We start from the raw sequence: 27,100 nt of genomic DNA, 5'->3' as shown, positions 1-27,100 counted from the left end.
GGAAATCAGTATCTGCAGGCCAGTCACTGCAGATAAATTGTAACTCACAAAATGTGGCACCTTCCCATCAGGCAGACCTCACTTACTACAGGTTTTGACACTTTGACTTTACCTCTAAAGCCCAAATCATGCAAGTTACTTATCCTTGCAGCCTGGATCAGTCACAGACCACTAACCATAACTGCTCTGTGAAGGCGCATTCTTGCACGCCTGTGTACTTCTGTAAGGGAATCATGGAAATCTAAGCTGCAGGATCTGGGTCATAAGGAAAAAAAGTTAATTTATGTGCAAGAAAAAGGTTGCCAGGCTTGGAGTAACTGCTCAGGCTGGGAGCTGGTGCACTGTTCTTATAACAGGTTGTACTTTCTATTCTCAAGTTGGATAAACTGGTAGGTACCAACGCGACCACCAGTTTTGCAGCTGGTTGGCAGCATCTCACCTCCACGGGTGTAGGAATCCTGTGAATATTCGTTACCAGTGTTCCGCAGTGCCTCTCACCGAGCCCGGGCTCCGACAGAAGCTGAGGCTGCTGCCCTTCCACAACGCCTCCCTCGAGGCAGGGTGGCTTCCAGCTCCGCTTCAGCCCAGTTTGACAGCCTTCACCTAACTCCTATGTATTCTAAAGGTTCATCCCTGCTCCCCATCACCCACGGAGCTACCCCTACCAGTAACTACCTGAGATGAAAAATCTCAGCTCAGGGTTGCAATATTGTAAGGCTTTGTGCTTCCTAACCCGCCCCCCAAACACGAGACTACTTTTTTTTTTGACACACACCCTCCCACCCTTTTATTCCTGCACCGCCAGGTGACATTTCCCAACAGTTCCCCGCTTGGGACATCCACACAGCCAGGGATGCCGAGCTGGAGCCCAGCCCTCACCGCACGGGCCGGCACCGGGACTCCTGCGAGAAGTGCGCACAGAGACCGGGTCCCGCTCGCCCGCGCTCCAAACCCGCCGCCCTACCTCCCGCGGCAGCGCTTCCCGGGGCGACCACCCACCCCGCCCCGCCCCGCCCGCTGGGGGTGCCCGGTTCCAGCTCCGGTTCCCAGAGCGGGGAGCGCTCTGCCCCCTCCCGGGAGGCGCTGCGCCTGCCGCCCCTTGCCACCGGCGGCGACTCCGCCGTGTGCTGGTGGGAGCGGGGCTTTCCCCCTCCCGATAAGCCCCTCCCGCTCCCCCCGTCTGGCTCAGCCCCAGCCCTCCCCACCGCGCTCCGCTTCCCGCTGCCGCCAGCGCCCGCGCCTGCTCCGGGAGGAAGCGGGGCGGCGGCGGCAGGCCGAGCGGGACACGCCTTTCGCCCTCCCCGTCCCGGCCCTCCGGGCCCTGCCGCCCACCGCGGGCGCGGCGCAGCGCAGCGCGGCCGCGACGGCCCCGCCATGAGCCGGAGGTAGCGGCGGCTGCGCTTTCCGCAGCCGCCGCCGCCGGCCTCGCCGCGGCGGCGGCCGGGCCCGCGATGCCGAACCAGAAGGGCGGCAAGGGCAAGAAGAACAAGCGCGCCAACAGCAGCGGCGACGAGCAGGAGAACGGGGCGGCGGCGGGCGGCGGAGCAGCGGCGGCAGCAGGCAGCGGTGCCGCGGCTGGCGGCGGAGCTGGGGCGGCGGCGGCTGGCGGCGGCAGCGGGGCGGGCGGCGGAGCGGGCGGCCCGGCGGCGGCGGGCGGCGCGGCGCCCGGAGACGTCAAGAGCGGTGAGCGGCGGCCCGGGCCCCGCGGCCTCCCGGGGCCCGCCGTGGCGCAGTCGGCGGCCGGGCACCCGAAGAGCGGGGACGCGAAGGCATACGCAGGGGGAAGCCGTGGCGGGGCCGGAGAGGGGGGGGAACGGGACAGGCGGGCGCCGCCCGCGGCCCTGTGGCGCTGCGCCTGCTGCCGGGATGTCCCCGAAGTGCGCGGCGGGGCGGGGGGCTGCTCGCTGGGGCGTCCCCGCCCGCTGACCCGCCGGAGGGCGGGTGCCTCCGCGGCGGCGGTGCTGGAAGCGGGAGGCAGCCGTATTTGCGGGCAGGCGGGGGGCGGACCAGGGTGCGCTGCCGGGGACGGAGCTCACCCCCGGCAGCGCCTCGGCTAACTCTGGGCTCGGGGGCAAAATCCCGACTGTATTTCAGCACGATTAAAAATGGAGTCCTAGTCTTGGGTCCGTTTTTGCCGTTTTACAGCGGTTACAGCGGTTGGGTTCGGCAGGGTGACGCGCTCACTTTTTACCAACCATTTTATGCTGACTTTGATCGGCGGGCTGGTTTTGAGTTCGGAGTAATTTTGGTAAGGTGTTTTCTCGCAGAAACTTGCATTGCTGTTCATGTTTGAAGGCGTTCTTGCAAAATGGTATTTCGGGCTAAAAGTAAAGGTAGGCGAGAATTTTATTGCAGTTTTATTGCTAAGCCAGCGCCTCCCCCGACCCCCCTTGCCGCCTCTCCCAAATCTTCGGTCAGCTGCTAGATTTACAAACCGAGGTGCAGAGTCCCTACTCTTGACTTTTTCCCCCCTCAGGTTGGTTTTCAGCATTTTACACATGGACCTTTGGAAAAAGCGGGAGGGTGGCTACAACTGGTTTTATACTTTGTGGCGGTTGTTTTGCATGGCTGCTGTCAGCAAAAGGTAGTCCCAGGAATCTCACTTTGTGTTTCAAAATGTCTTGATTCCTGTGTATTATTTAATGGAAACTTTTCCTTAGAAATATTAGCAATTAATTTCGCATCACTTTAGCTTTGCCAGACTGCTTTTATATGAGTATTACTCCAGAGAATCGTGGAGAATGCTTAGAATTTCCTTTTTTGCTTGTTTCTTTTTTTTTTATTTTTTCACTATTTGCTTCAAGTGAGTAAACAAGGAAAAAAATAACAACTAGCCAGAGTTAGGGAATTTCTAGAGCATTTTTGTTATGACTTTGGTCTGGTGATGTATTACGTGCGGCATCCACTTGCAGGTGGTGTCTCACACAGACACTCAGCTTTTGTTTAGTTTTTGGGGTGGGGAGAAACAGTGTTTCCTTTTTTTTTTTTTTTTTCCTCAAGCACAAGTGAAAGCAGAGGTGTGTTTATGGTGCGACTGTTCCCCTGGGGACAGTGCGGTGGTTGGTGTTCCTTGCGCAGATGCCACTGGAGGTGGTGCCAGTGAACACTGGTAGTGATCCAGCTTGTTAGCTGGACAGGGTATCAGTCTTCAGCTGTCAAGCTGTGTGTCCCAGGTGCCTTATGCATCCTTCCTCTCTGCTGACCAGCTTCCTCAGGAGTTGCGGCTGCCTTTTGAAGAGCTAACATGAGATGCTCCTTTATTCTTTCTGCTTCCATATGACGTCAGTGGTCAGAAACATCCTTGGCTCTTGTCAGATTTCCCCCCCTCCCCTTCCCTGCTCCTCTCACAACAGAGGTACAACACTGGCTTCAGCATTTGCTGGAAGTGCCTGGTCAGCACACCTCATCTTTGCTGCGACAGGATCATTGCATCTAGTCATATCTTTTATTTAGATAATCATAAAGGCTGGAGGAGTGGATGTGGTTGCTAGCATTATTTTATGTCGACTACTGCCCATCAGATTATCCTGAGCTGGATGTTTACTAAATTGTTTTCTCACTGATAAGTCCAAAGCTTTCAACAATTTCGGTTCAGGAGATGAAAAGAGAAACTGCTGCTGTCGTGCTGCAGAGCTGGGGGTCCGGCTCTTGTGTGCAAGGAAAAGATTAGATAATGATAATGGATTCCCCCAAGTCTTCAAAACCGATGAATTGGAAATGAAGCCATGTAGTAAAGCCAGGGCCTCGGGGGCAAGTATCCCATTACTAGAGTCGAGAGGTTTGTAAGAGTCTGTGCACTTGTGGTTGGTTACTTGATCACCAAACAGTTTATGGAGGAGGTGTCTGCTGCAGTGAGTTGTGAGGTTAATAGAGTTCTGCTGTATGCAGTCAGTCCTATTCATGGGAGCCTCTCTGGGTTGTGGATTAGGTGTGCTGGGCACAGGGAACTTCTTCACTGCTGCTTTTGGACCATTAAGCTCCATGCTGTGACTTGGGCTGCCTAGGATCACTGGTCCTGTGGGTCCCTCATCTCTGGGCTCACTCTTCTCTCCTGCATCGTCACCATATGTTATTCTAGAGTAATTTGCATGTGTCTGATGTTACCACTCTCCTACTTCATCCTGGAAAAGTGGTAGATGATCATAATAACATAGCCTGTTTTCTTTCATGAATGTGACAAGACAGAAGTACGCAGAGATGAAAGCAGCAGATTTAATAATTGCAAAATTAAGACTGGCTGTTCAAACCTTGGCTTTGCATCATGGTTTCAGTAAGACAGGCTAATTATGCAGTCCCCTTAGGACCCTGCTTCACTCAGGGAAGGGATGGTGGTTCAGGTAATTTTTTTGAAGTCTTCACAGTTCATGATGTGGTCTGGGTATTGTTTCTGCCCTCATCCATTTGCCGTAATGAAACAGAATTTTTCATTTCCTTTGGGCTTCTCCGCGCAGCTCTGACTAACGGTGCCATGTAATACGGAACTGCTGTTACAGCACAGGTTTACAGTGGAAAGATGTTCCCTTTTACATTTAGACAAATTTAGTTTCAGTCCCTGCACAATTTTCCCTCCAGCTGTCATTCAAGTTTTGGCATGATGGTTGAGAAATGTGAGCTGATTTCTCCCCTGCCCCAAGAGGGCGTCTGCTTATGCTGTTTTTTTGGAGGTGTTTTAATTTTTGCATGTTCTGAGCTCAAACTGTGACTGAACATTCCTAGACTCCCACATGGGAATCAGGAAGGTGGAGAGCATAACCATTGACTAGATGTGGCAGCTTATCTCTGTCTTGCACTGGAGCTGTTGTGATAATGCTCACAAGGAGGATTCATGTTCTGTAGCTGTGTCTTTGTTTCATATCTTACCATCAGACCAAACAGGAATTCTGTATATGATAGATTAATCTTTCTTGACCAAAGAATGAGGGACAGGTCATGGAGGGGGAGGTATGTGGACTAGCTTAACAGTATCACAGTGCAGAGGGAAACTAAAATGCAGTGTCACAGACAGCCTCATTTCTTAGAATCCCTGCCTTCAGAATGGCTGAATGACGCTCTTAATAAATGTTCAGTCTTCTAGCTAATTTTCTGGTTTACTTTTCATCACCAAACTGGAAAGTCTGACCTGTCATCATCTAAAATTATACCAGCAGCTCCATGGGATTGAGCACTTGCCCCTGACTCCGGCGTTGTGGATTACCAGCGTTCCCAGTGGCAATAGTAGGTTATCTCCATCTGCAGGCATAAGTGAGTGTAAGAATGCAAGACATTTTGTGGTACTTTGAGCAGCAGAAGAGAAAAATCCAAAACGCTTACTTCAGATCTGAGGGGCTCTGAGTGGCAAATTCCTTTTCTGCTTCTGCCTTGCTGAGGCTGGGCTACAACTGTTTTATTTCTTTATTGTACAAACTCCTTGCACTGATTTCCACGTGTAGTTGTTTTTGACCCTAAAATTCTTTCTTCCATCCATTTTCTCTGCCTTATTTCCATTTTTGGCCTCATTGTGTCCAGGAGACCCCAGTCTTCTTCTTCCTCTTCTTGATGGTTGCTGTCTTAGCATCTTGCTTCACCCCTTGTCCTTGTAACTCTAGTATATCCAGCTTCGGTGCTGTAAGATGAGCAAAAAGGAGGAGCTGGCTCCCCTTATCTGTGCTTTTCCCCTTAAACATGGGGTTCATTAGAGCCAGCTAAGTTAAACTAAAAAATATGGCATAGCTATCTCTAAATCACTGTCCTACAATGCACTGCCCCCTGTTTTAAGACTATACTTTCTTCCCTCCAGCGGAAGTGAGCCCTTAAACTGCAGACATGGCAGAGCTGCCAAGTTGGTAGGTTGTCAGGTGGAGTGGCCAGAGGTCAGATTTGTACAGGATTCCTGGGCATGAGGGTCTCTGGGGGAGAAGAGGCTGTGGGGGAGCCAGTGGAGGTGGTTGCTGCAGGTCTCACTGGGGTGCAGTTTCCCAGGAGTGGAATTCCTGGCACGGCAGCTGAGGGGTTGTGCGAGCAGTGCCCACTGTGCTGGCTGGGCTCTCGACTTATCTGTAGTTAGCTGGATGTAAAATGGCCAGCAGTGCTTTTGCTCACTCCTCACCTGGGCTGCACAGATTTGTAAAACCGGGTTACTTTCAAATGAAAATGCTAATGTGGGACAAGTGTATGAAGAAGAAAATCAGTCAGTGCAACAGTCTGTGTTGAAAACTGTGACTGGCCAACAATTAAGATTTACTAAAAAGAAAAGGATGCTATTGTGGAGGTAGGATTGTTAAAGAAGGTCAAAAAATTTCTCAGTGCAATATTTAAAAATGTAATTTTAGAGCACAAATTGCTGTAGTATTTAGGCATGGATTAATATTTGCTATCAAATGTTCCCTGCTGCATATAACAATCAGTTCCAGTTTGGCACTCTAGTGATGTTCAGTATTGGCACCTTCTTGTTGCTTAACTTGAGGGAGTCCTATTGATATCAGTGAGACCACCTGGAAAATTAAGTTTCTGTTCTGTTGCAGTGAGTACAAAATTTAATACCTGTTAATTTTCTGAAGGGAAACCATTTTGCTTCATAATTCCATTGAGTTCTTCTAACTGCAGAAATCAGTTGAATGTGGATTTCAGTGTATCAATGCAAATTGGGTTCGAAAGGACTTTCACATTAGTTTTAGGATTTTTAAAACTATGCAATTACATGCTTTTGTAGCAAATGTAATTTGTGTACTGCAAGTCTTTGCAAATTGAATCATGGCTGTAGTATTACTGGATACAGTAAATTCTGTCCTTTCATGCAAGCAAGTACACACCATTTTTTCTTTTTTTTTGTCAGTTATTTGCTGTCAGTGTGGTTATCGGTGCCCTGACAGGATTCCGTGTTCATGTGATTAGTCATTTGCTCAAGTGTAGTGCTTGCATGAATAAGGGTTAGGCTTGATGTTTGTTAGGTCTTATATGAAGAAACATAGTTTTTTAATTGATTGCTTTAGTTTGCCTGTACTCATCCCATATCTTCCTCCTAATGATCTAACAAGTAGTGACAGAACGATTTCTAGTCCTTGGAAATATTTGTAAGTTTTGTCAGCCTTGCATATTGAGACATCCTTTGATATTATAGTACAATGATGACTGGCAGTCGTCCATTTTTCTCTGCTTTTCTTCCTGCAACGTGTGTGAGGGGAAAAAAATAGAGATAAACCTTGCATCCAGGTCAGGCTAAAATACTCCAGCTAATCTCCAAGGTGTCTAAATTACAACAGCATAAGTGGAGCATGAGCTTTCTTTAAACAGTTTTGGTGGAAATTCAGATAATTTTGAAGCAGTAATCTAGTCACCAGAGTGGGTAATTCCATATGAAAGCTTGTGAGATTTTAAGTGGAGTACTGGCATTTCCCAGTAGACTTAGTGATGTTTATCTTGAGAGCATTCACTTTAACCTCTATCTCTTTGTTTCTCCTGCAGTGGTAGAGTCTGTCAGCCCTCCTTCCTAGGCTTGAGAGGGATATTGCTGTTGTTCCTGTCTTGGAGGTAGCTTCAATCAGAACGTAGTTATTTAGTGTTCCTGGCGCTCCCAGTCTCCGTTTCTGTGGTACTGATACCTGTTTTGGGAGCAGTGTACAGTCGAGATCTCTGTGCACTGCACAGACGCCAAAGATGGCACATGGGCAGGGTTGGGAGCCAGCACAGCATCATGAGGGAGGTGTCTTTTGGGACCAACAGCTCCACATGCCAGAGCTGCTGTCTTGCAGAGATGCTGAGTACTGCAGCTAGGGTTACTGCATCTCGTGATTCCTACTGAGTTTCTTACAGCTCCTTTAGCCTTTAAGCATGGGAAATAAAAATACTGTCCTACTGAAACTTGGAGAGGATAGATTGATAGCTCAAGCATCCCTAGATGTGAAAGTAGAATGGATGGTGGTATCACTTGATTCAAGCTTTTCTCCTTTTGCTCTTCCCTACTTGTGCTTTTGTGCTGGGTCTTGAGGCTAGCTGGCTCTCAATCTGGGCAAATCCAGCCTGTGGTGTTTACATCTGTGTTTGGTATTGGGCCATCTACTGCTTGTCACGGTTATCTCTTTATTCTCAGCATGAGTTAGTATTTGTCACTAAAAACTTGCTAGGGCAGGTGCATTAGAGTCTGCTTTAGTATTAGGCTGTCTGTTTCTCAAGGCACCAGAGTTACTTTTCTGTAACGTTTCAAGGTATTAAAAGCTATTGGAAGGCTTCAGTGAAAGAAGTTAATGGTGAAATGCTTTTTTGTAAGGATGATTCATGTGCAGACAAAGCAACAGTCACTGTTCAAAACATGTAGATGCCCGCCAGTCTTGAGACAGTCACTGATCTCTGCATTCACCATGATAAAGGCCACCAGAAAAATCCACCCTATGCTGAAGAGTGTGAAAAGTCTTTCTGACCCAAGCATGATTACTTGTGGCACGGAGGACCAGTTGTTGCCTGACCTGGTTAAGACAGCTGAGAATTCACATGGGAGTATCAGGAGTGCATTGGCATTAGTTGTACTGGTGCTGATACAGGTAGAGGCTCAGACCTGTTCTCTTTGGTGAACCAGTGATATTTTCAGTTGGATTGAGGGTATTACATCACAAACCAGGGCAAGATTTCTCCTATGCAGATAGGGTCTGCACACCCTAAGCAAAAGCTGAAACTGGTGATTTGAGTCGTTCTCTGTGTTTGGACAACAGGTATTAAATGGAAAGAAGTTGGCAAGATGGTAACTGTACAGATTATAGTGACTTCCACAAGAACATGTGAATTCTTATGATGGGTTTAAGTGGTGTAGGCAGTTGGTCCAGCTTGGAGCACAGATGGCTGTGTAAGCAAAACTACTCTGCACGTGTAAGTGCCTATCCTCTTTAGTTTGTACAGTTCCACTCTTGACTTTCTGACTTAGTTTGGTGAGATGATGGTAGAAGCTGCAAATGGGTGGTTGAATAAGAGCCATGGGTAACTGACTTACTCCATCCCTGGCAGTGTTCAAAGGCCAGTGCCTTGAGCAACCTAGTCTAGTGGGAGGTGTCCCTGCTCACGTCAGGGGGGTAGGTACTATAGGTACTATATGATTTTAAGGTCCTTTCTATGATGCTGTGATTCTATGACTTTCTGTCACATGCTAATTGCTGATTTCATAATCAGGCACTAGTTCTGACTGTGTGGTAAGTTAGAAGGTGTTAATGTGACAGGTATGAGTTGAGTCTTCATGTTTTCCGTGGCATCGTCCCACTGCTGTGTAGTTGCTAGGCCTTTTTGTTTTTTTTTCTGAAGACTCCCTTGGAGGCCAAGCCTGAAGTCAGTGTAAGTGAAGTGTGTGCAGATGGTTGGTAGGGAGTAGCCTTCCACAGAAATGACTTGGCTCTGGTTCAAGCTGGCAGAGTGAACAATTCCCAGCTGTTTAGGGCTGTGAAGAGAGCACTGTTCATGGGAAAGCAGTGGTAGGGGTTAAAAGTGCTTACTTTGCAAAGTATGTGTCCCACAGGTGCTGTTCTGACCTAGGTAATGTGCTGGCAAGTGAAGAAGTGTCCTTGGCATAGATGATGAGATGCTAGAGTGAAGGTGAAATGCAGGTCATGATAAGGGCCTTGCACCCGATTCAGTGCTAAGACCTTACCTCTTTGTGGGTTTTTCTTTAATGATTTCTTCTTCCAGATCCATAACAACCTGCTGTTACCTGACAGTTGTTTTAAGGTGATAGTAGGGAGTAGGGCTGCCTCTTCCAGCCATGCTTCTCTGTCTTCTGCCCTCAGCCTCACCACCTCCCTTGAGCTTTACCAGAAATCACAAGTCTGGGCCTTGAGCTGAAGCCTATGCTGACAAGCACAGGAAATAATTATCTGTTTCTGTCCACTGACTGAAAAACTCCGGTGCCTAACACAATGGATACTGTGGGAATGTGGTGGGGGAAGAGCGAATTTTGCTTTAGGCATCTGCATTGAGGGCTTGGAACAAATGAGAGCAGTCACAAAACTGAAGTCATGGAATCACTGCATTTGGCTTGCTGGGTGCATCTTTGCTTTTATGATGGGTATGTAAACTGAAGTAAACCATATTCTCCTCCATTTACTTAATCAGAGGCAAGTTCCTCTGGCAGCTGTTGTTCTGCTGCTTTCCTTTGGGTCATATAACAGGAATGGTAGTCTTCATTTACCCTGTTTCTGGTTTTTGTTTTTGTTTTGTTTTTGTTTTCAAAGGTAGAATAGTTACTGTGTCGGATTTTTTGTTGTTGTTGTTGTTGAAGGTGATTTATCTCATCTGTTTCTATTCCTGGCTTTTATTAATGTTTGTAAACCTGAAAGAAAAAACGGAGAGAAAGCCAAACACCCAGACCAGCTCCTTTGCAGTACTCTGTCATGTTTTTGTTTCTGAAAGAAAAGTTAATTTTATGGTAGCTCTGTCAAACATAAAACATTACCTTGTTTAAACAGTGAGCTACCTTTGCTCAAATTCACATTTGTTTGGAATATTTTATGTTATTTCTGTTTTATAGGACATTTATGTGCTGCCCTTCACAGCTATTTTCTGAATTACCGATAAAAATCACTACAGTGGAATATGTTAAAGCATTTATTTTTTATGTGGAAACCCAACTTCTTGAAAGAAGCAGTGTGCAATTGCAGTTGCAACTTGGCAGCCTCTCTATTACAGCCGTGCACTTATGTCAAAATGTCGAAGCTGTTCTGGTACACAAAATTGCACGCTGTCTTATTTTGTTCTCTTAGTCAGTGAAAATAATCTTGAAACTGAGAGGTAAAATAGAAGTACTTTTATGGTCATTTAGGTATTATTTCACAAAGGTCTGCCGGGAGAATGGATGCTGCTCTCTCGTACCTCATAATCTTTCATTTTTCTGAAGTTCAGTTTCACAGCTTTGGTGAGCTATTACCTTCTTGGAAGCCAGTTATTTTTAGGTGACAAACCAGCTTGGTGCTGCAGGTGTGGATGGGCAGTTTCGTAATGGGAATTTCTATTTACTGCCCTTTGTTGTCTCTCTTCACAGTAATCCTGCTGTTATCATAAAACATTTAAGACGATGATTCTAGCTCTTTGTGAATAATAATTTCAAAATGCATTTCTAGTAAAAGGGAAATTAAAGGGCTTTGTAACAAGAATTTTTAAAGTTTCGTCATTCTCTAATAAATGCTTTGTCTCATTTACAAAATGATTAAATAACCCAGAGTGCTTTCAAGGGTGTGAATTGATGGGATGAGCTCTTTACATCTGCTAATGTGGCTCCCATACTAAATGATCTGAATGTAGTCTCTTTTGCTCTGAAGGTGTATCTGTTGCTGTTAACTAGGAAAGATGCACTCAGAAAATGCTTTGTTTTCTTTTTCTCATTTATTATTTATGTAGGAACATGTGGTATGATTATGTTTGACAGGAGATATGAATGGAGAGAAGTCTGCAAGGGATGTTCAGTCCTGCACAGTCTGTTTTGTACAGATAAACCTGCTGGAATTTGAAATACGAGGCAGAACCAAATGTTGGCTTCAAGTTTCTGTATGCTTTTCAGGTAGTGGAATGGTTTATCAAGGCCTTCTCCAAATCAGCAGACTTCGCACTAACAAAACTGTATTAGTGAAAGGAGGGGCTTTGGCTAGCATGGCATTAACCTTGATGTGGCAGAGACACCTATTGGATCTCTGAAGTATTAGTGACAGTAGTGAAATGTCAAGTGAGTGCCCAGAAGAGGTGAGTAGGGATCAGCTTCTCCTCTTAGCGATATTTTCCAGAGTGATCTCTATACCAGCATTTAACAATTCAGTCTTCTGCACGGAGAATGGCACTTCATTCTGTTGCTTTCTTGTAGCTGCTCTAGACTTGGTTTTGCTATGGAGATTGTTTGACCAGCCAAATCACACTGAGTAGATAGAAGATCAGATGAAGCAATGTCATCTAGTAGTCACGTAGTTAACTTAAGTGTTGAAAATGACATCACTGTCCAAAATTTGAAGCTTTTTCCTGCTCATAGTTATGCTGTTTGGGAAGTTCCTCAGGTAATGTGAAATCTGTAAGTTCTCAAGGAGAAGCTGGAGAATATCGCATTCCACAGTTCTTCTATTAACCACCAGGAAAAGGGGGAAAAAACTGTTGAAAGTCACCTTTACAGCAGCCTCTAGACACCCAGTACATAATGAAGAGGCTGTGAGCTTCTAAGGGAGCTGAAGATCATACGTTTTTGCATCCAACCCCAAAAACATGTTCAAAGGCTAATCAAGGAAACTCTTCCTTTTTAGTTGGTTAACTACAGCAGTTTGGATGACAAGTGTAAAGCTTTTATTCTAAAGCGGAGATCTCTAGACTTGTTTGTATAGTAACTTTCTCTGCTGTCAGCTATAATTGTACCTGCAACTGCTAGAACATTTACACTCTGAAACACGGGGGGGGGGGGGCGTAAATGGATTTTTGGCATGGTCTTTCGTCCTGCCTCCTGGCAGTAGTGGAAAGGAATATGCACGAAAATAGATGAATACAGGAAATGTGTAAGTGAGAACTATTCATATTGGTACCTCCGGTATTTTGCTACACATCTGACTTCTGATGATTTGCCTGTAATGGCTTCAGTTTAACTGGTTCCTCTGACATAAATTGCATAAGGTCGCTATAATTGCGAACTACACTTTCAGACCCTAAATAGGATGAAAGAATGAGTCATAGGATCGTAGAATACCAGCTTGGAAGGAACCTCAAGGATCATCTAGTCCAACCTTTCTAAGTAAGCATGACCTAGACAAGATGTCCTAGCCCCCTGTTGAGCCAGACCTTAAAAGTGGCCAGTACTGGGGAATCCACCACTTCCTTGGAAAGGTTATTCCAATGGCTGACTGTTCTCGTGAAAAAGTTTTTCCTCTTGTGTACAACCAGAATCTCCCCAGGAGTAACTTGTGCCCATTACCACTTGTATTTTCCATGTAATTCTTTCCATGTAATACATCTTCTTTGTAGCCACCCTTTAAATACTGGAACATGATGATAAGGTCTCCCCTGAGCCTTCTTTTCTGTAGACTGAGAGATTAGTCATTGGTAGCCAATAAACTTCATGCTTTCAAAGGTATCTCAAAATCTGCGTGTTCTTAGTGGATTTTTCAGAGACCTAAAACAAATAGATTATCCGTGTCACATGTGTAGAAAGAACTTCCAAAGAGTCTCTAGGGAACGCCTCTCATCTCTGTTCTCTCCAGTTTGGTAATGGTAATGGTTTTAATGACTGAACAAGTTCATATTTTGAAATGAAATAGGCTTTTTTTGCTTTAAGGGAATGTTTTGGGGGAATGTGCTTTGCGTGCAGTTTATAGGCCAGTCCCTGAAGGAAAGGTGTTGCAGAAGATTCTCCTTGCAATTGTGCTGCTTCTGGCATTAGAAATGGAGGCAGAGAAATGAGGTGAAGATGTGGTATCTTCCACGAAATGGCTTGGGAACCTTTTCTCATGGTCTTTGTGCTTGTCTCTTCTGGGTAAATAAGTCTTAAGAGCTACCATAATCTTGAATTTGTAGAAAATAACCTTGAAGATTTTGTTTGTTTGTTCATAGCCTTTTAACAAAAACTTGATGGGAAGGGACAAAGCCACTAGCATGGCAAAGTTGTTGTAAAGCATGGCATGTTCTTTCTTCCTGCCTCCTGGCAGTCGTCTGTGTCTTACTGCCGTAAGACGGGTAAGGCTGGATAGTATGTCTGTTAATGAGAGTCTGAGTAAATGTAGCAGCATAACACCTGCAAATTATGTTTGATTATTTGTGCTGGCACTGACAAGAAGGGGATTAAAAGCGATGGAACGAAATGGTGGGCTTTTTCCCTGGTTATCAGAGAAATTTAAAGTCCTAAGGAAAAACAACTAAAATCCTGGATCACAGCAGCCTCTCTCCTCAGGGCTTGGTGTTAACTCTTTTGAAAGTCCTGGAGCTCTGGCTCAGGCTGGAAAACTGCAGGGAGCCGTTTCCTCTGTTTTGCATGGGATGAGGTGGCGCTTGAGCACAAAAGACCCTGAGGAAACCTGCTCATGTTTGAATGCCGCAATATAGAGGTGAAAAGGCATGTTGCCAGCCCTGTTGCAGTAGTAGTTTTTGGTGAAGTGGAGGAAGTAAGAAGTCAGAAATACAGAGGAGAAGTACTTGTAATACTTGGGTAAGCATCTAAAAACTTCATAACTAGAAACTCTAAAGGTCAATAGGAACTCCAACTGAAAATTTCCTATCCTTTCTCTGCCTCCCAGCTACCAGTGAACAGCCACAAATGGAGTCATACATAGTCTGTGGTACTTTGGTGAGAAAGAGGAAAACGTCACTGGTCCATAAACGCAGAACTTTTTTGTTTAGAAGCTGATATTGTTGCAGGGAGATTAATGAAATAAACTGTTCTTTGCTGAAGGATATAGCAAAGGCTGCTACTTTGCTGCTAGTAACACGTGGCATTTGTTTTTTTCAATTTGTCTGTGTTGTAGGACTATTTGGTTTGTGAAATTTAGCTACCCAAGAGGTCAGTGATGGTAGTACAGTCTATAGATGCCTAAGCAAGATAACAAAGGCCCTCCTTTCTGTACTAGGAACATAAGCTGTTTGTCTTGCTTTTCAAAGTCCTCTGCTTCCTCCTTCTCTCCATAGCTATTGTCTCTTGCTCAGTCCCAAAGAAAAGATCAATTCCTGCCTCTCCGTGTGATTGCAAAGCCAGGCTGTATTGCCTCCTTGTTTTTCAAACAAACATCTGTGTGTTCTCCCCATGCTGCCTCTCAGGCTTCAAAGCAACCTTCCAGAAACATCCACAAAGCTTTCTCCTCACTTCTTAAGGCCTTGCAACAGTATCCACAAGCCTTTGAGGAGGGCTAATGCTTCTGAGGTGCTTTGAGTATTAAACAAGCTGTAATGTCATTTTGTTTCTTTATTCCCTCATTTCCATATCCCTTTTCACGTACTTAACTTTTTCTGGCAAAGACTGCCTTTTGCCCTAACCCACAGCTAGTGCCTGTGGGCTCTTTGATAATACAGATCATGAGTAAGAGCTCACATGCATGTTTAGCACAGTGTTTGAAAAAGTATTGCAATAAGTGGGCTATTACGTTATTAATGCTTCTGTTTTATCTTCCACAGAAGCCCCTTGTGCTACTCCACTGATCTGTAGCTTTGGAAGGGCGGTGGATCTGGAGAAGGATGACTACCAGAAGGTTATATGCAACAACGAGCATTGTCCATACAGCACCTGGATGCACCTTCAGTGCTTCTATGAGTGGGAAAGCAGTATCCTCGTCCAGTTCAATTGCATTGGCAGAGCCAGGAGCTGGAATGAAAAGCAGTGTCGCCAAAACATGTGGACAAAGAAGGGCTATGACCTAGCTTTTCGCTTTTGCTCCTGTCGGTGTGGGCAGGGTCATTTAAAGAAGGACACTGACTGGTACCAAGTGAAGCGAATGCAGGATGATAAGAAGAAAAAGTCCGTGTTGGAGAAGAGTACAGGAAGGTCAGTGGCAGAGTCAGCAGAGGAGGCCAAAAAGGGCAGGCCAGCCAACAAGCCTCAGAAAGGCTTGAGTAATGACATCCAGCGAAGGCACTCGATGGACCGGCAGAACTCCCAGGAGAAGGGTATCATGGGCGGCAGCTACACCATCCGTTCGCCTTGCGTCTCTCCTGGCCAGTCCCCACCCACCGGCTACTCTATTCTTGCGCCCACACATTTCAGCGTCCCTCGTTCCTCCCGATACCTAGGAGAGTTTCTGAAGAATGCCATTCACCTGGAGCCCCATAAGAAGAACATGGCCGGTGGGGGCATGTTCAGGAACGCGCATTTTGATTATGGGGCAGCTGGCTTGCAAGCACATAGGTCAGGACACTTCGATGCCCCTGTGCAGTTTTTGAGAAGGCTCGATCTGTCTGAGCTGCTTACTCATATCCCCAGGCATAAATTGAATACCTTCCATGTGCGGATGGAAGATGATGCCCAGGTGGGCCAAGGGGAGGACCTTCGGAAGTTCATCCTTGCTGCTCTTAGTGCCAGCCACAGGAACGTTGTAAACTGTGCACTATGCCACAGGGCGCTGCCAGTGTTTGAACAGTTTCCGCTGGTGGATGGGACCCTGTTCCTTAGCCCATCGAGACATGATGAGATTGAATATGATGTTCCCTGTCACCTTCAAGGTACAGGTTGCCTGTCAGTCATGCTAGGTTTCATTAAATGATGGAACTGCCTTCTGTGCCCTGTACTCCCCATTGTAGGTTTTCATCCCAGTTCTGCATTTTTAAGCAGTTCTGTAGAGCCTGAAGTCACATGCAAATTAGTCACGTGGATCAGATTGAAACAGGAGCAAACAAACACCAAAAGCAGATGCTGTATAGAAAGATCCATGCCTTGTGTTTTGGTTTACAACTAAAATGTTTCTCATCTTGATTCTAGGTAGATCCTGGGAAGGTTTCCCAGCCAATCTGTTCTGCAGCATGTGTGTTCTGATTTATCTGTTGTGAGCTTTACTCCAAGATATGCATCAACCTTTTAAACAACCTTTTCTATTTAAGCATGCTGTGCTGCGGTGTGGGTGAATGTTATATTTGTACCACTGGTGAGGTGAGATGCCTCTCATCTGCTTTCAGACTGAAGAATGTCAGTTCTGTTTTATAGCAAACTGTTTTTTTTTTTTTAATATGGAAAGGACTATAGTCTGGCCTATGTTAACACTGGCCTGGAGAGGCTAGACATAGTAAAAGTAAGCTTTTAATATGGTGGGTTGAAGGAGCAAAGGCATAGTGAGGGGTTTAGACTTACTTACTTCCAAACTCCTGCCTGTTTGGATTGCATTCTGATCATGCCCCAGCTTTGAGCTGAGTTGAAACCAAGGAATGTATTACTTGCCTCCTCCTACAGGACCAAAAGGATGTGGGCTAGGATGCATATCAGCTCTTCCTGAAAGCTGTGCCCCAGACTAGGTGATCAGGGTGGTACATGGCAAAACATGCCTGTCCCGCATCCTGCTGGTAGCCAGCATGGCTCAAGTCAGTTAGAGAAAGTATGGGTGTTCAAAAACATAGAATTATATGTCGAAAAGGGTGTTGGGAAGGCACTAACAATGTATTTTAACATTTCAGTTTCTCTCCTTTCAATAAATTTATTATATCCTATGCATGGTCATAATACATGTTATGCAACATTCCTTTGCTCAACAAACTTTGTATTGTTTTATTTCTTTCCCTAAATCATTACGCACTAAGTCACTGAACTGTATGCATGCTAACATTATTGTTTCTGCATTGTGTAATGTACTTTAAGGAGAAGAAGTGATAGGCAAATATACAAGCTCAAAAAAGCTCCAGGATAAACGGAATGTATGTGTGTGAGATAACAGTGCTTTTTTGCTTTCATGGGGAGGCATGCACAATGTGCTTGTGATTTCATCAGTCCTAAGAGCTGGTCTAGCAATAGTGAAACTCATCATTCTTTAACATTTCCCGCTAAGAATGAAAAACTCTGCAAAAATATGTCTTTTAATTAATTGCTCCTTACCCATTGGCTGATACATCTGAAAAACTCAGACAAGATGCTGTCAATAATTAATTGTTAAAATTTTTACCTCCTTATCCTGGGTAAAATGGTTTATTATCACGAGTACTCTTTGAAATGAAATTAAGCTTTTAAGGTGTGGTTCCAGGGTGTATGCAAAATCACTTCTTTTATTTCAGGCATGTTTAAGATATCATGTGCCTCATTTCCTGCATACAAAAGAATTTAAACAGTGGGGGAATACAGTATTTTAACTCGCAGGAACAGTGCAGAACTTCAGATGGGGAATATTATTTTATCTTCCTGCACAACACAAGTCTTCTGTCCGTGAAATTATTTGAATGTTTCCAATCTCAAGTGTTCACTTTAGGAACAGAGTTTATTATGTTTGCACTTCAGTCTCATTGCATCACATTTTCCAGAGCTGAACACACCAGTGAGGAATAGCTCAATTTTTGCCAGCTCATACTACCAAGTTTATTTTGTATATATATTTTAGGAAGAATCCGGTTTTTACTTCTGATTTTTCTAAAATAACTGGTTGAAAAACCAAAGCAAATTTAAAACCCAAACTATTAATTTTGAAAGTATATGGTATGGACTTATCATAAATTGTCAATATTTCATTCCCTTTTATCTAGAGAAGGTACAAGATGTGTGTGTTCATTAAATTACAGGTTGTGATCAGTACTTTGATGCTAAAGAGCACAAATTGCAATCCAAAGTAAACACATATTACATGCAAGTAATAAGTCCTGTTTTGTAGCTGATCTGTAACTGCACTTCTTCTTAGCTTTTCTTATATAGCAGTACAAAATATGGTGTATTACAGATTACTACTCTGTGACAGCCCACTTCTAATAGCCAACTACTAAACAAAAAAGATGAATTCAGTCACTACAAATCGTGCATAATCTAGGTGACAGATCTCCATAATTTATGCAGGACTTCTTATTTTGTGTGAAATTTGCATCTTGGATTTTGCATTGGTGAGCTTAGTCAGATTTATGTAGAGAAAATGCTTCATTTTCAAGTCCGAGCCACTTGATTTTTACGGAAGTCAGTATAACTCAGGTTTTGAAATTGACTGTGCATACAAGCCTAAGGTCATGATAGGGCTCAATAGATTTGTAGTTCTGAATGGCATGTTAAAGTCTGTGTATGTGAAATACATATAATGTTTTTAAATATACTTAATGGTCAGAAAAAAAGTACATGAAAGAAAATTGCTCTTCTTGCTGTTGCTTTTTTCCAGGAGGAATATCAGGTCCTTAATTCCATCTTTGCTGGAAGATGCTGACAAGTTGTTAAATGAATCTATACCCAGCTTGCTAATAAGCTTCAACACTTCTCCGCTCTTTCTGTCAGGTGGAGATGAAGCTAGGCACAATCCTGGTTTTGGAAACACTGCAGCTGATTATGTAGCTTAACCTGGCATCTGTACATGGAGTTTCAGCAGTGCCTTTTATAAAATATATTGCTAAGCTGTATCAGCAAATGGGGAAAGGAGGGTGGTCAGGGTGATGACTAATTCCTGAGTTTTACATACATGGAAAATAGCTTCAGTTGAGCCCTATGCATTTCCCATAGAGAAACATTTTTTACTTTATCATTTATCCTTAAAAAGAATAAAAATTAATAAGGTATGATTTGTATCACTGTTGGGCAGATAACACATTGCAGGAAATGTCTGTTTTAATCTTCTGTTCTGGTCTCATTAAGAAGTGTCTTTCCTGTCTGCAGGAAGGCTTATGCACCTTTATGCTGTTTGCGTAGACTGCTTAGAAGGGGTTCACAAAATTATCTGCATTAAGTGCAAGTCCCGATGGGATGGAAGCTGGCATCAGCTGGGAACTATGTATACCTACGATATTCTGGCAGCATCTCCCTGTTGTCAGGTTAGTACCATATGGAAATAAGACTCATAAGGTGAAATTCCAACTGATGATAAGTAAAGCCAAGGTTTCTATATCTCTTTTCCTTTCTCTTCTTCCATCCTTCTTTTCCAGCCTGTACCTGTGAGTGCAATACAAGACAGCTGACCAAGTCCCTGTGCCTTTGTCTTAACTTATGAGGCCCAGTGGCCTATAGCTAGACAAAGGCCAGTGATCAGTAGTTAGCTTTTTAAATAAAGCCCCTTTAAATGTATTAACAATTAAATCTGATGCTTAGGATTATCACTAGCAAGTATGTTCAGTATCTGGTGTAATTCCAGTAGTAACAATTGTAATAACAGTTGCACATTTCCAGCACATGTTTCATGTATGCAGATTTTTTTTTAGTTGGTTGAATTGTGTTTTACCATAATTGTAGCAAAAAAACCCCAATGGAATGGAAAGGTCTAAAGTGACTTTGTGCTTAGAGACTACCCAGCTCTACTTAATCTTTGCTGTGGTTGACTCTCATGATGGTACTCCGGCACAGCCTGCAGCAGCTTATTTTTCATTAAGTGCTCGCTGAATCTATACCTTGGGTGAGAAAGATCCAAAGCCTGGGTTTACTGCAGAGTAGACATCTGCCTGAGGGAGCAGGATCATCGGCATCCAAGAAAATTGGTCATGTGATGGGCAGAGCACTCTGTTGTGCAAGTAGGGGTAGACAGCCATGGAAAAAGCGTTTGTCTGGGAATAGCTCAGTGGTCCACTGAGATGCTCAGGAGAGGGCTGTTGCTTTTGGTATTGTTACTGACTTAGGACAAGAGCCTTGCAAAGTCGCACTCACTCGAAGTGTGATCACTTCATGGTAATGTGTGTGCTTCAGAGCAATCTAAAATACCGTTTTGTCAGTATGTGAAATGCTATTTTACTTTACATTTAACATACTTAACAAAATGTGTTGCTCAAAAGACAAGTGGTATTGCTGCTACTGGTTAAAATGACATTGACAACGATTATAACTAAAGACAGAGATACTGCCTCCAAATTTAGTGCCTCTTGAGACTGTAACCTTTTTTAAAAAATAGGCATTTCTAAAGATAAACTACTGATGCTGATATGCTAGCTCTGTAAAAGCCAGCAAATTTAAATGTGAATTGCTTCTGTTGAATGTACAAGACAAGAATTAAGGTCTCATTATACAAGAGCCTTAATTATATGATTAATGGATAGTGTGACAGTACATGGTAAGTAATAGAACTGACTGTGAAATCATTAGCTGCAGTGACTGTAATTGCCAGATAGTGTGCCTTATTGTTTCACCATGATTGGTACAGATGATTCCATGCATACAGAGGAATGACATTGAAATATGGTATATGATTTATTGCCCTGCTAATTTTATTTTGAATAATTGCATACCTTATTTCAAAGTATTTAATCACACATTACAAAAGGGCATGTAGGATAACGAATTGCAGCCACTCTCAGATTACTAGCACCTTGTTGATGTGCTGGATAGTAGCAAGAGGGAAAACAACATTTTACTGAAAAAAAATCCTACAAATCCATACCGTACTAGATTGTATTTCTTGAAATTTCTGCTTTTCAAGCAGAGCAGATGGTTGTGGAGCTGGTGGTTTGTTTCTTTTTGAGTCTTGTCTCAACGGTAATAGTACTTTAATAATTTCTTCTTCTTCTCATCCTAGGAAAATTCCTTAAATCAAGATTGCCATAGAAAATGTTTTTTTGTTCTTTGCAGTGAAGAGCTAAAGCTTTCATTAGTGTACTGGGCTTTAAGTGAGTTTAAGCTATGGCGCAGCTCAGGCCCCCACTGATCATTTGCTACCTTTACTCTTAAACTCCTTTACAGTCTCAAATCCCTTCTGCTTCTTGTGTGTATTTCAAATGGCCTGCTGAGCTTTCACACTGCCTCTTGCTTTCTTTACATCAGCTGGGCTAGGTTTCTCAGCTAGGTTTCTTCTGAAGTCTTACTTTTTTTGTTACTGCTGAACATTAATAGCTCTGTCTGTCCTCACCCTTGACCTTTAATTATTTCTCATATCCACCCAGTTAATGTTGGATTTTATAGAATACTTTGTGTCTTTGAAGTGGTGTTTAGTTTGTATAACCTGATATGTATTATAAATGTTTAAATAGATACTTAAAGTGATACAAAACCATGCCGTGCTGATAAAGTAGATCGAGCTATAGATTTGTTAAACCAAAGATTAAAATGCTGACGTATTTCATAGATCACGTTCAAACGTCAACCTAAACAGTTGAATTGCATGGCACAAATGTAAAATTTCTCTCTTTGCTTTGGGGCTTCATTAATGATTTACTGAGACAGCACTTCTTGTGCTGGGGATTGAGGAATTCTCTCAGAGTTTAAGCAACACAAAACAATCATTTGCATAAATAAACTGAAATTCTCTACCTCCCGTCAGTCAGAGTGGGAGGTAACCTACTCTCTAGAATTCAGTGGTGGCATTTCATGTGGAAAGCATTGTGTACGCCTGCAAGTTACCGGTCCTGGTGAGGAATGTCTTTACCCTCAGATCCCGTTGTCGCTGGTTTTCTGACTTACCCCTTGTCCTGCCAGGGAGGGCAGGGCAGGGACTGTGTGTGATGCCCTTGTTTTCAGCGGTGAGTATGGTTATTTCAAAAGGGATTTTTTTGTTTCTTTGTGTTTTTACAGGCTCGACTGAACTGTAAGCACTGTGGGAAGCCAGTAATAGATGTACGGATTGGCATGCAGTATTTCTCTGAATACAGCAACGTCCAGCAGTGTCCTCACTGTGGAAATCTAGACTACCACTTCGTGAAGCCATTTTCTTCATTTAAAGTTTTGGAGGCTTATTGACGAAAGCTTTGCTTTAGTAATAGCTATTTTATGGGTATTTCAACTTTATTACATATCTTTTTATAGGATTCATTCTGTGATGAAATTTGATTTTTTTTCTAACTGAAAGAGCGGCTTCTTTGTGTACATATTAATATGTATATATACATGTTGTTAAAACCAGAACCCTCCTGACAAGATCTCTCTGAAGGTTGGAGGCAAGCCAATTTAATGGCTTTTGAATATATCCTGGGTGGGGGGTAAAGTTCAGCTGAAAATGATTTGGGTTTATTTTTTTGTATAATTGTAATACAGTTTATAGAAAGAATGTGGGGAGACATACAGGACAGAGAAATACGTCCTGTTGGAAAGTGGGCAGTTGTGTAGGGGCTGTTGTCCCTCCAGCTTGGTGGAAATGGGAAATCCCTGGAAAGAAACCATCCTGTTATTATTGAATTCCTTCAGCCTTTTGCATCGGTTCCCATGGGCACAGAAGCTGGCCCTGTGCTGCCAGTCACCTGAGCAGGCTTTCTTGCAGATTTCCTGAGATGGGGTAAACTAAGGTATTGTGACAAGTGAATGTAAATGTATGCCAGAAAATGCAATCTTGAAATGAATTATTTTTTTGGCATAGTGTCTTCCTGCTGTGTGCGTTTGATGTGTGTTGCCTTCACTGACGGACCGTAGGGCAATAGTGCTACTTCCACTGGGGTTGTCATTGTGCCCAGCCAGCTCATCTGTCCATACCAAAACAAGCTGGAGGTCTTAAAATGCTTTATTTAAAGGTGTTTGTTCACAGCCATTTCTGGGGGGGAACAGGCTGAGCTGAATGGGCATGTGTTTGTATGTGTCTGCTGGGGCTGGGGCTTTGCTGCCTACTGCAGACTGGTGTGGCTGGTGTGGAAGGAGGACCATGAAGCAGGATCTGGGCTGTCAGACCTGTAAGAGCTGAGAGGTACTGAATACAAAATACAGCATCGCTTTTTATAACAATTAATTTCTGCACCTTTGTCTTCCAAAATGGCATGAAGTCCAGGATTTAAAAACTTGGAGACTATGCAGACTTGGCATATTTGCTTTCTATATGCCTCTGTGCTGTATGAAATAAGACTATGCATTAGTCAGTGAATTTGTATCAGAGGGCTTGGCTCTATAGACTCTGCGGTTGTTGTAGACTCTGCAGTTGTTGTTTCTTGGTTCCCATTTCTTCCTTCCTTAAATAAAGTTTTTAAAATAGGTCATCAATCTTTTGCTTGGTTTCTCGAGGCTATTGAGATTTACAGGAGAGTTGGGGTTATTTTTTGCTTTTCTCCGTAGTGTGTTTATGGAGTGTTTGTCCACTTGAGAGGTGTGGGGTTTGTTTCTATTTATGAGGCATGATTTTTTGTTTCTTCTGAAGTTTATTTTATTTCCAAATACAAATCTTTTTAAAGAGTGTATCTGTTGAAATCATGATCCTGAAAATGGCCCTAATACTCTGCCACCCTGGGAGAGAAAACAAAAAAGTCACATGCCAAACAAGTGTTTCATATGCTGGTCTGAGAATTACGTTTTCTGCTAAGTTAAGAAATCGATGTGCTTATAAAACTAGAACTGAATATCCGTGTTTCTTTGTGCATAAAAATGCCAAGTTCACAGTTTTATTTCCTGTCTGTCTTCACTGCAGAATTAGCTCCTTCTAGTGTTAGCCACTCTTTGAGTAATACTCAAGCTGCACAGAGGGCTTATATTAGTACAGATGACTTACTGCTAACTTGAGTGGTAATGTCCTTAGAAGGCAGGCAGCAGTTGTTAATGGTATTGTCATCTCGACTGTCTATCTTGTACAGTTACACAGCCTAGTTAGCTGTGCAGTGAGATTTCCTTTATGGGGAACAATCATAATTTGAATTAACTCCTCAGGGAGGATGGGCCCTTTAGCTTTGGTGCGTTGGGCAACCTGATGGAGTTAGGGTGGCTAACAAGGTTTGGAGTCATGTTGCCTGGCAGTACCATGAGAACCAGACCAAATAGACAATGGGTAGACTGTTCGAGCAGTCTGAAATCACACAGCAATTACAGCTCCTGTAATGACAAAAATTAAAGGGCACATCTGTTACTGTAGTGTTTGTTCTTGAGTGCCAGTCACTCATACTGTGAGTCTAGGGTGTTAATTCCCACATGGGCTACATGGTGCTCTGTATCCACTTTTTATGCACTTGGAGAGGGGAGGTGTCATGGCACAACGCACACAGTAGGAGAGATGTGGCATCTGGAGTCCTTCTAAATACTTGTTTATTTGGTTTCCTTAGAGTAGCTTAATTTATCATTCTGTTTTTTAAGTACTTAGATGCTTCTCCAGACATGTATGTGTGACAATAGTGAATGAGTAGACATGGAAAAAGGGAATTTGGCTAGCTTTAAAAACACAATTGTGTGCAAGGTTGTACAGGATATTCAAGTCAAAGCAAAGAACGCAGCAGACTGAGAAAATGGGAAGGTGTAAGCATATTTAAAGTCTTAACAGTGCAAGGAGTTATGTAGAAATTCATCCAAGAAAACCATTTGGTTCTCCATCAGCTTTTCCTTTTAATTCTGCTGTTCAGTGAATCTTGTCTACCACTGGAGGAAATGCCTGTTTTCTTCCAAAACACATCTCTCCACTGGAGGCTAGCAGCACTTGTAGCACTGTAAAAATGATGCTCGATGGAAACCAGCTGAGCTACAGAAAGATTCCTCTGAGCTTTCACTCTGATGTAAATTGTAGAGAATGCTTTCCTTGCTTCTTGCTGGTACTGAAAACTGGTCTTCAGTTACTGCAAAATGCAGTATTTTCTGTAACATGCATCAGATGTCAGTGAAGCAGTCAGGCCCACTCTTTGGCCATGAGAGTTTGAGCTGGGCTTTGCATAAGTGGAAAGTCAAAGGTAACTTTTTTGGGACCTAATAGCTACTTCAGAGTTTAAACTAGACTGCAGTTGATTTGCTTTCTGCCTTGATGAGCACTTGAAGTTGTCATGAGCTTTTAAATGTGTCAAAAGGGAAATGATTTCCCTGGTTCCTTGCTTAGGTTATTTGGCTAAAGTTTATTCTTCATTACCTTTCATTTTTCTGATACTGTGTGGGTTTTTTTAATCGGGCCTGTGATCAGATTAAATTGCACCTGAAATATGGTTTGTAAAAGAGAATACAGTCCTCTGGATTCGAAAGTTCATTCTACTCTTCTTTAGTGCACGATGCTCCTTGAGATAGTAATAGGAGTTGCATGTGCAAATGCTTTTCTTTCCAGTAGTTAACTGTTTTCCATAGGAGAGGCTTGCATTTAGATAGACTTCATGTTTTGGATGTGTAAAAATGAATTAATCCGTCAGTGGGGTGTTTAAATCTTGATAACCATAACTAACATGATGGACATCTTTCACATGCTGATCTGTAATTTGACATCTGCCAAAGTGAACAGCCTGAAATTCTTGTTCTGCCTAATGCTGCAGAGTCATTAAAACTACAGTATTCTATAGCCAGCCCATAGACTATCCTATAGTCTATTTCCATTGACATCTCCAATAGTGAGCGTTGTATTCCTTATGAATTTAGTTGGGAAAATAGGGAATATTCCTACAAGGGAGGCATCTAACCCAGTTTCTTTTCTCTTTTTCTCCTTTTTTTTTTTTCTTTTTTTCTTCCTTCTTTCCCATGTACTCTTCAATTTACTGTACTAGGTAACTGAGGGCAAACACGTTGTAAGGTCATTGGTGAGAAAACCCCTCAAAAATACACTTGTCCATAAAGGTTTCTTGTTGAGACATTCTTTGCACTTTTGCAGATGGGAGAATATGTACATAGCAAATGAATGTTGATGAAATTAAAATAATTGGTTATGATATCATTTGCGTGTGTTGTTAGAGAATATTTTGTTGTGACTTCTCTGTATTAAAAAGTAAATAAATACCAGACAGCTAACAGTGTGGGTTCTTCTTTCCCCCTTCTTCTCTTGACTATTTATTACTCCTGCTCTTTATAGAGAAACTTACTCTAGTTGCCCTAAGTATTAAAGGGCACAGAGAAGACAGGTTTTCAGTGTCAATTAAAATGAAGCTTTGATATCATACTGTACTAAAAGGGATAGAGGGAGGTGATGTGTCCCCTTGCAAAACAGAAATCTTGTTCACTTTGTTGACATTGAAATGCTCTCCCTGTAGTGTAGTGTGTCCTCTAGGAGCTGATTCAGGAATACCTGTGTGTTGCACCGGCCATTGGCTGTGGGGATGAATAGAGGACAGTGTTGAGTCCTTCACTTCTGGTTGAGTCTGTTAATGGAAATATGCCCTCCTGTGCCTGAGAAATACCAGAAGGGCTTCTCTAGGGGGGAACACAATACGGCAGCACAAGGCAAAAGGTTTTCTACGTTACAACTGAACACTTCATCTCTGAAACTCTGTTGCAAGGGAAGGAGCCTCAGATCCTTGCTTCCTGCATAAGGTTTTCAGTATTTTGACTAACCATCTAATCATGCATTTTAGCAAACCTTGCTCCATATGCTTACAGCATGAGTTTTCAGCCCTTGCATATTACCACAGGGAAGTTCAGGAAGGACGTAAATGATCAAGGCAATCTGGACTTAGAAAAGATAAAGCAAATACTGCCACAGGGGAAGGAGGGCCACAGCTTGAGAGAGGAGTGTGATTTAGGGATTGGAAACACTAAAGAGCCAGCCGTAGCTGTTCAGGTCTAATTTTGGAAGCAGATGCTGTAGCTGGCTTGAATAACCTTGAAGCTGAAAAACTGTATGTTGTGTTAATTATGAAAAGCACTCTGGATAGCTGCCTCTTAAAAGGCAAAGATCTGTTTACGAGGTGAAAATACAAATAAGTTGCCATCAAGTAATTGCAAGTGATTCCATATCGATATTTTGCTGAAGGGATCTTAGGTCAT

The 27,100-nt window shown here is 43.3% G+C and overlaps 1 protein-coding gene across 1 annotated transcript; it reads left to right on the top strand.

Annotated features, from left to right (window-relative positions):
* Positions 1-1,348: 1,348 nt before the first annotated feature.
* On the top strand, positions 1,349-26,054 carry HECA (hdc homolog, cell cycle regulator). Its single transcript, XM_057407268.1, has 4 exons — positions 1,349-1,683; positions 15,076-16,116; positions 19,214-19,368; positions 22,046-26,054. The coding sequence occupies exons 1-4, from the start codon at positions 1,452-1,454 to the stop codon at positions 22,208-22,210; spliced, it is 1,593 nt and encodes a 530-aa protein (XP_057263251.1). The 5' UTR covers positions 1,349-1,451; the 3' UTR covers positions 22,211-26,054.
* Positions 26,055-27,100: the final 1,046 nt, after the last annotated feature.

This window comes from Pezoporus wallicus, unplaced genomic scaffold, assembly GCF_028554395.1.
Source record: "Pezoporus wallicus isolate ANWC-B61680 ecotype Strahan unplaced genomic scaffold, APGP_CSIRO_Pwel_v1 contig_3817, whole genome shotgun sequence".
NCBI lineage: Eukaryota > Metazoa > Chordata > Aves > Psittaciformes > Psittacidae > Pezoporus > Pezoporus wallicus.
The sequence above is the reverse complement of the archived record's forward strand: the minus strand, read 5'-3'. Positions and strand labels throughout refer to the sequence as shown.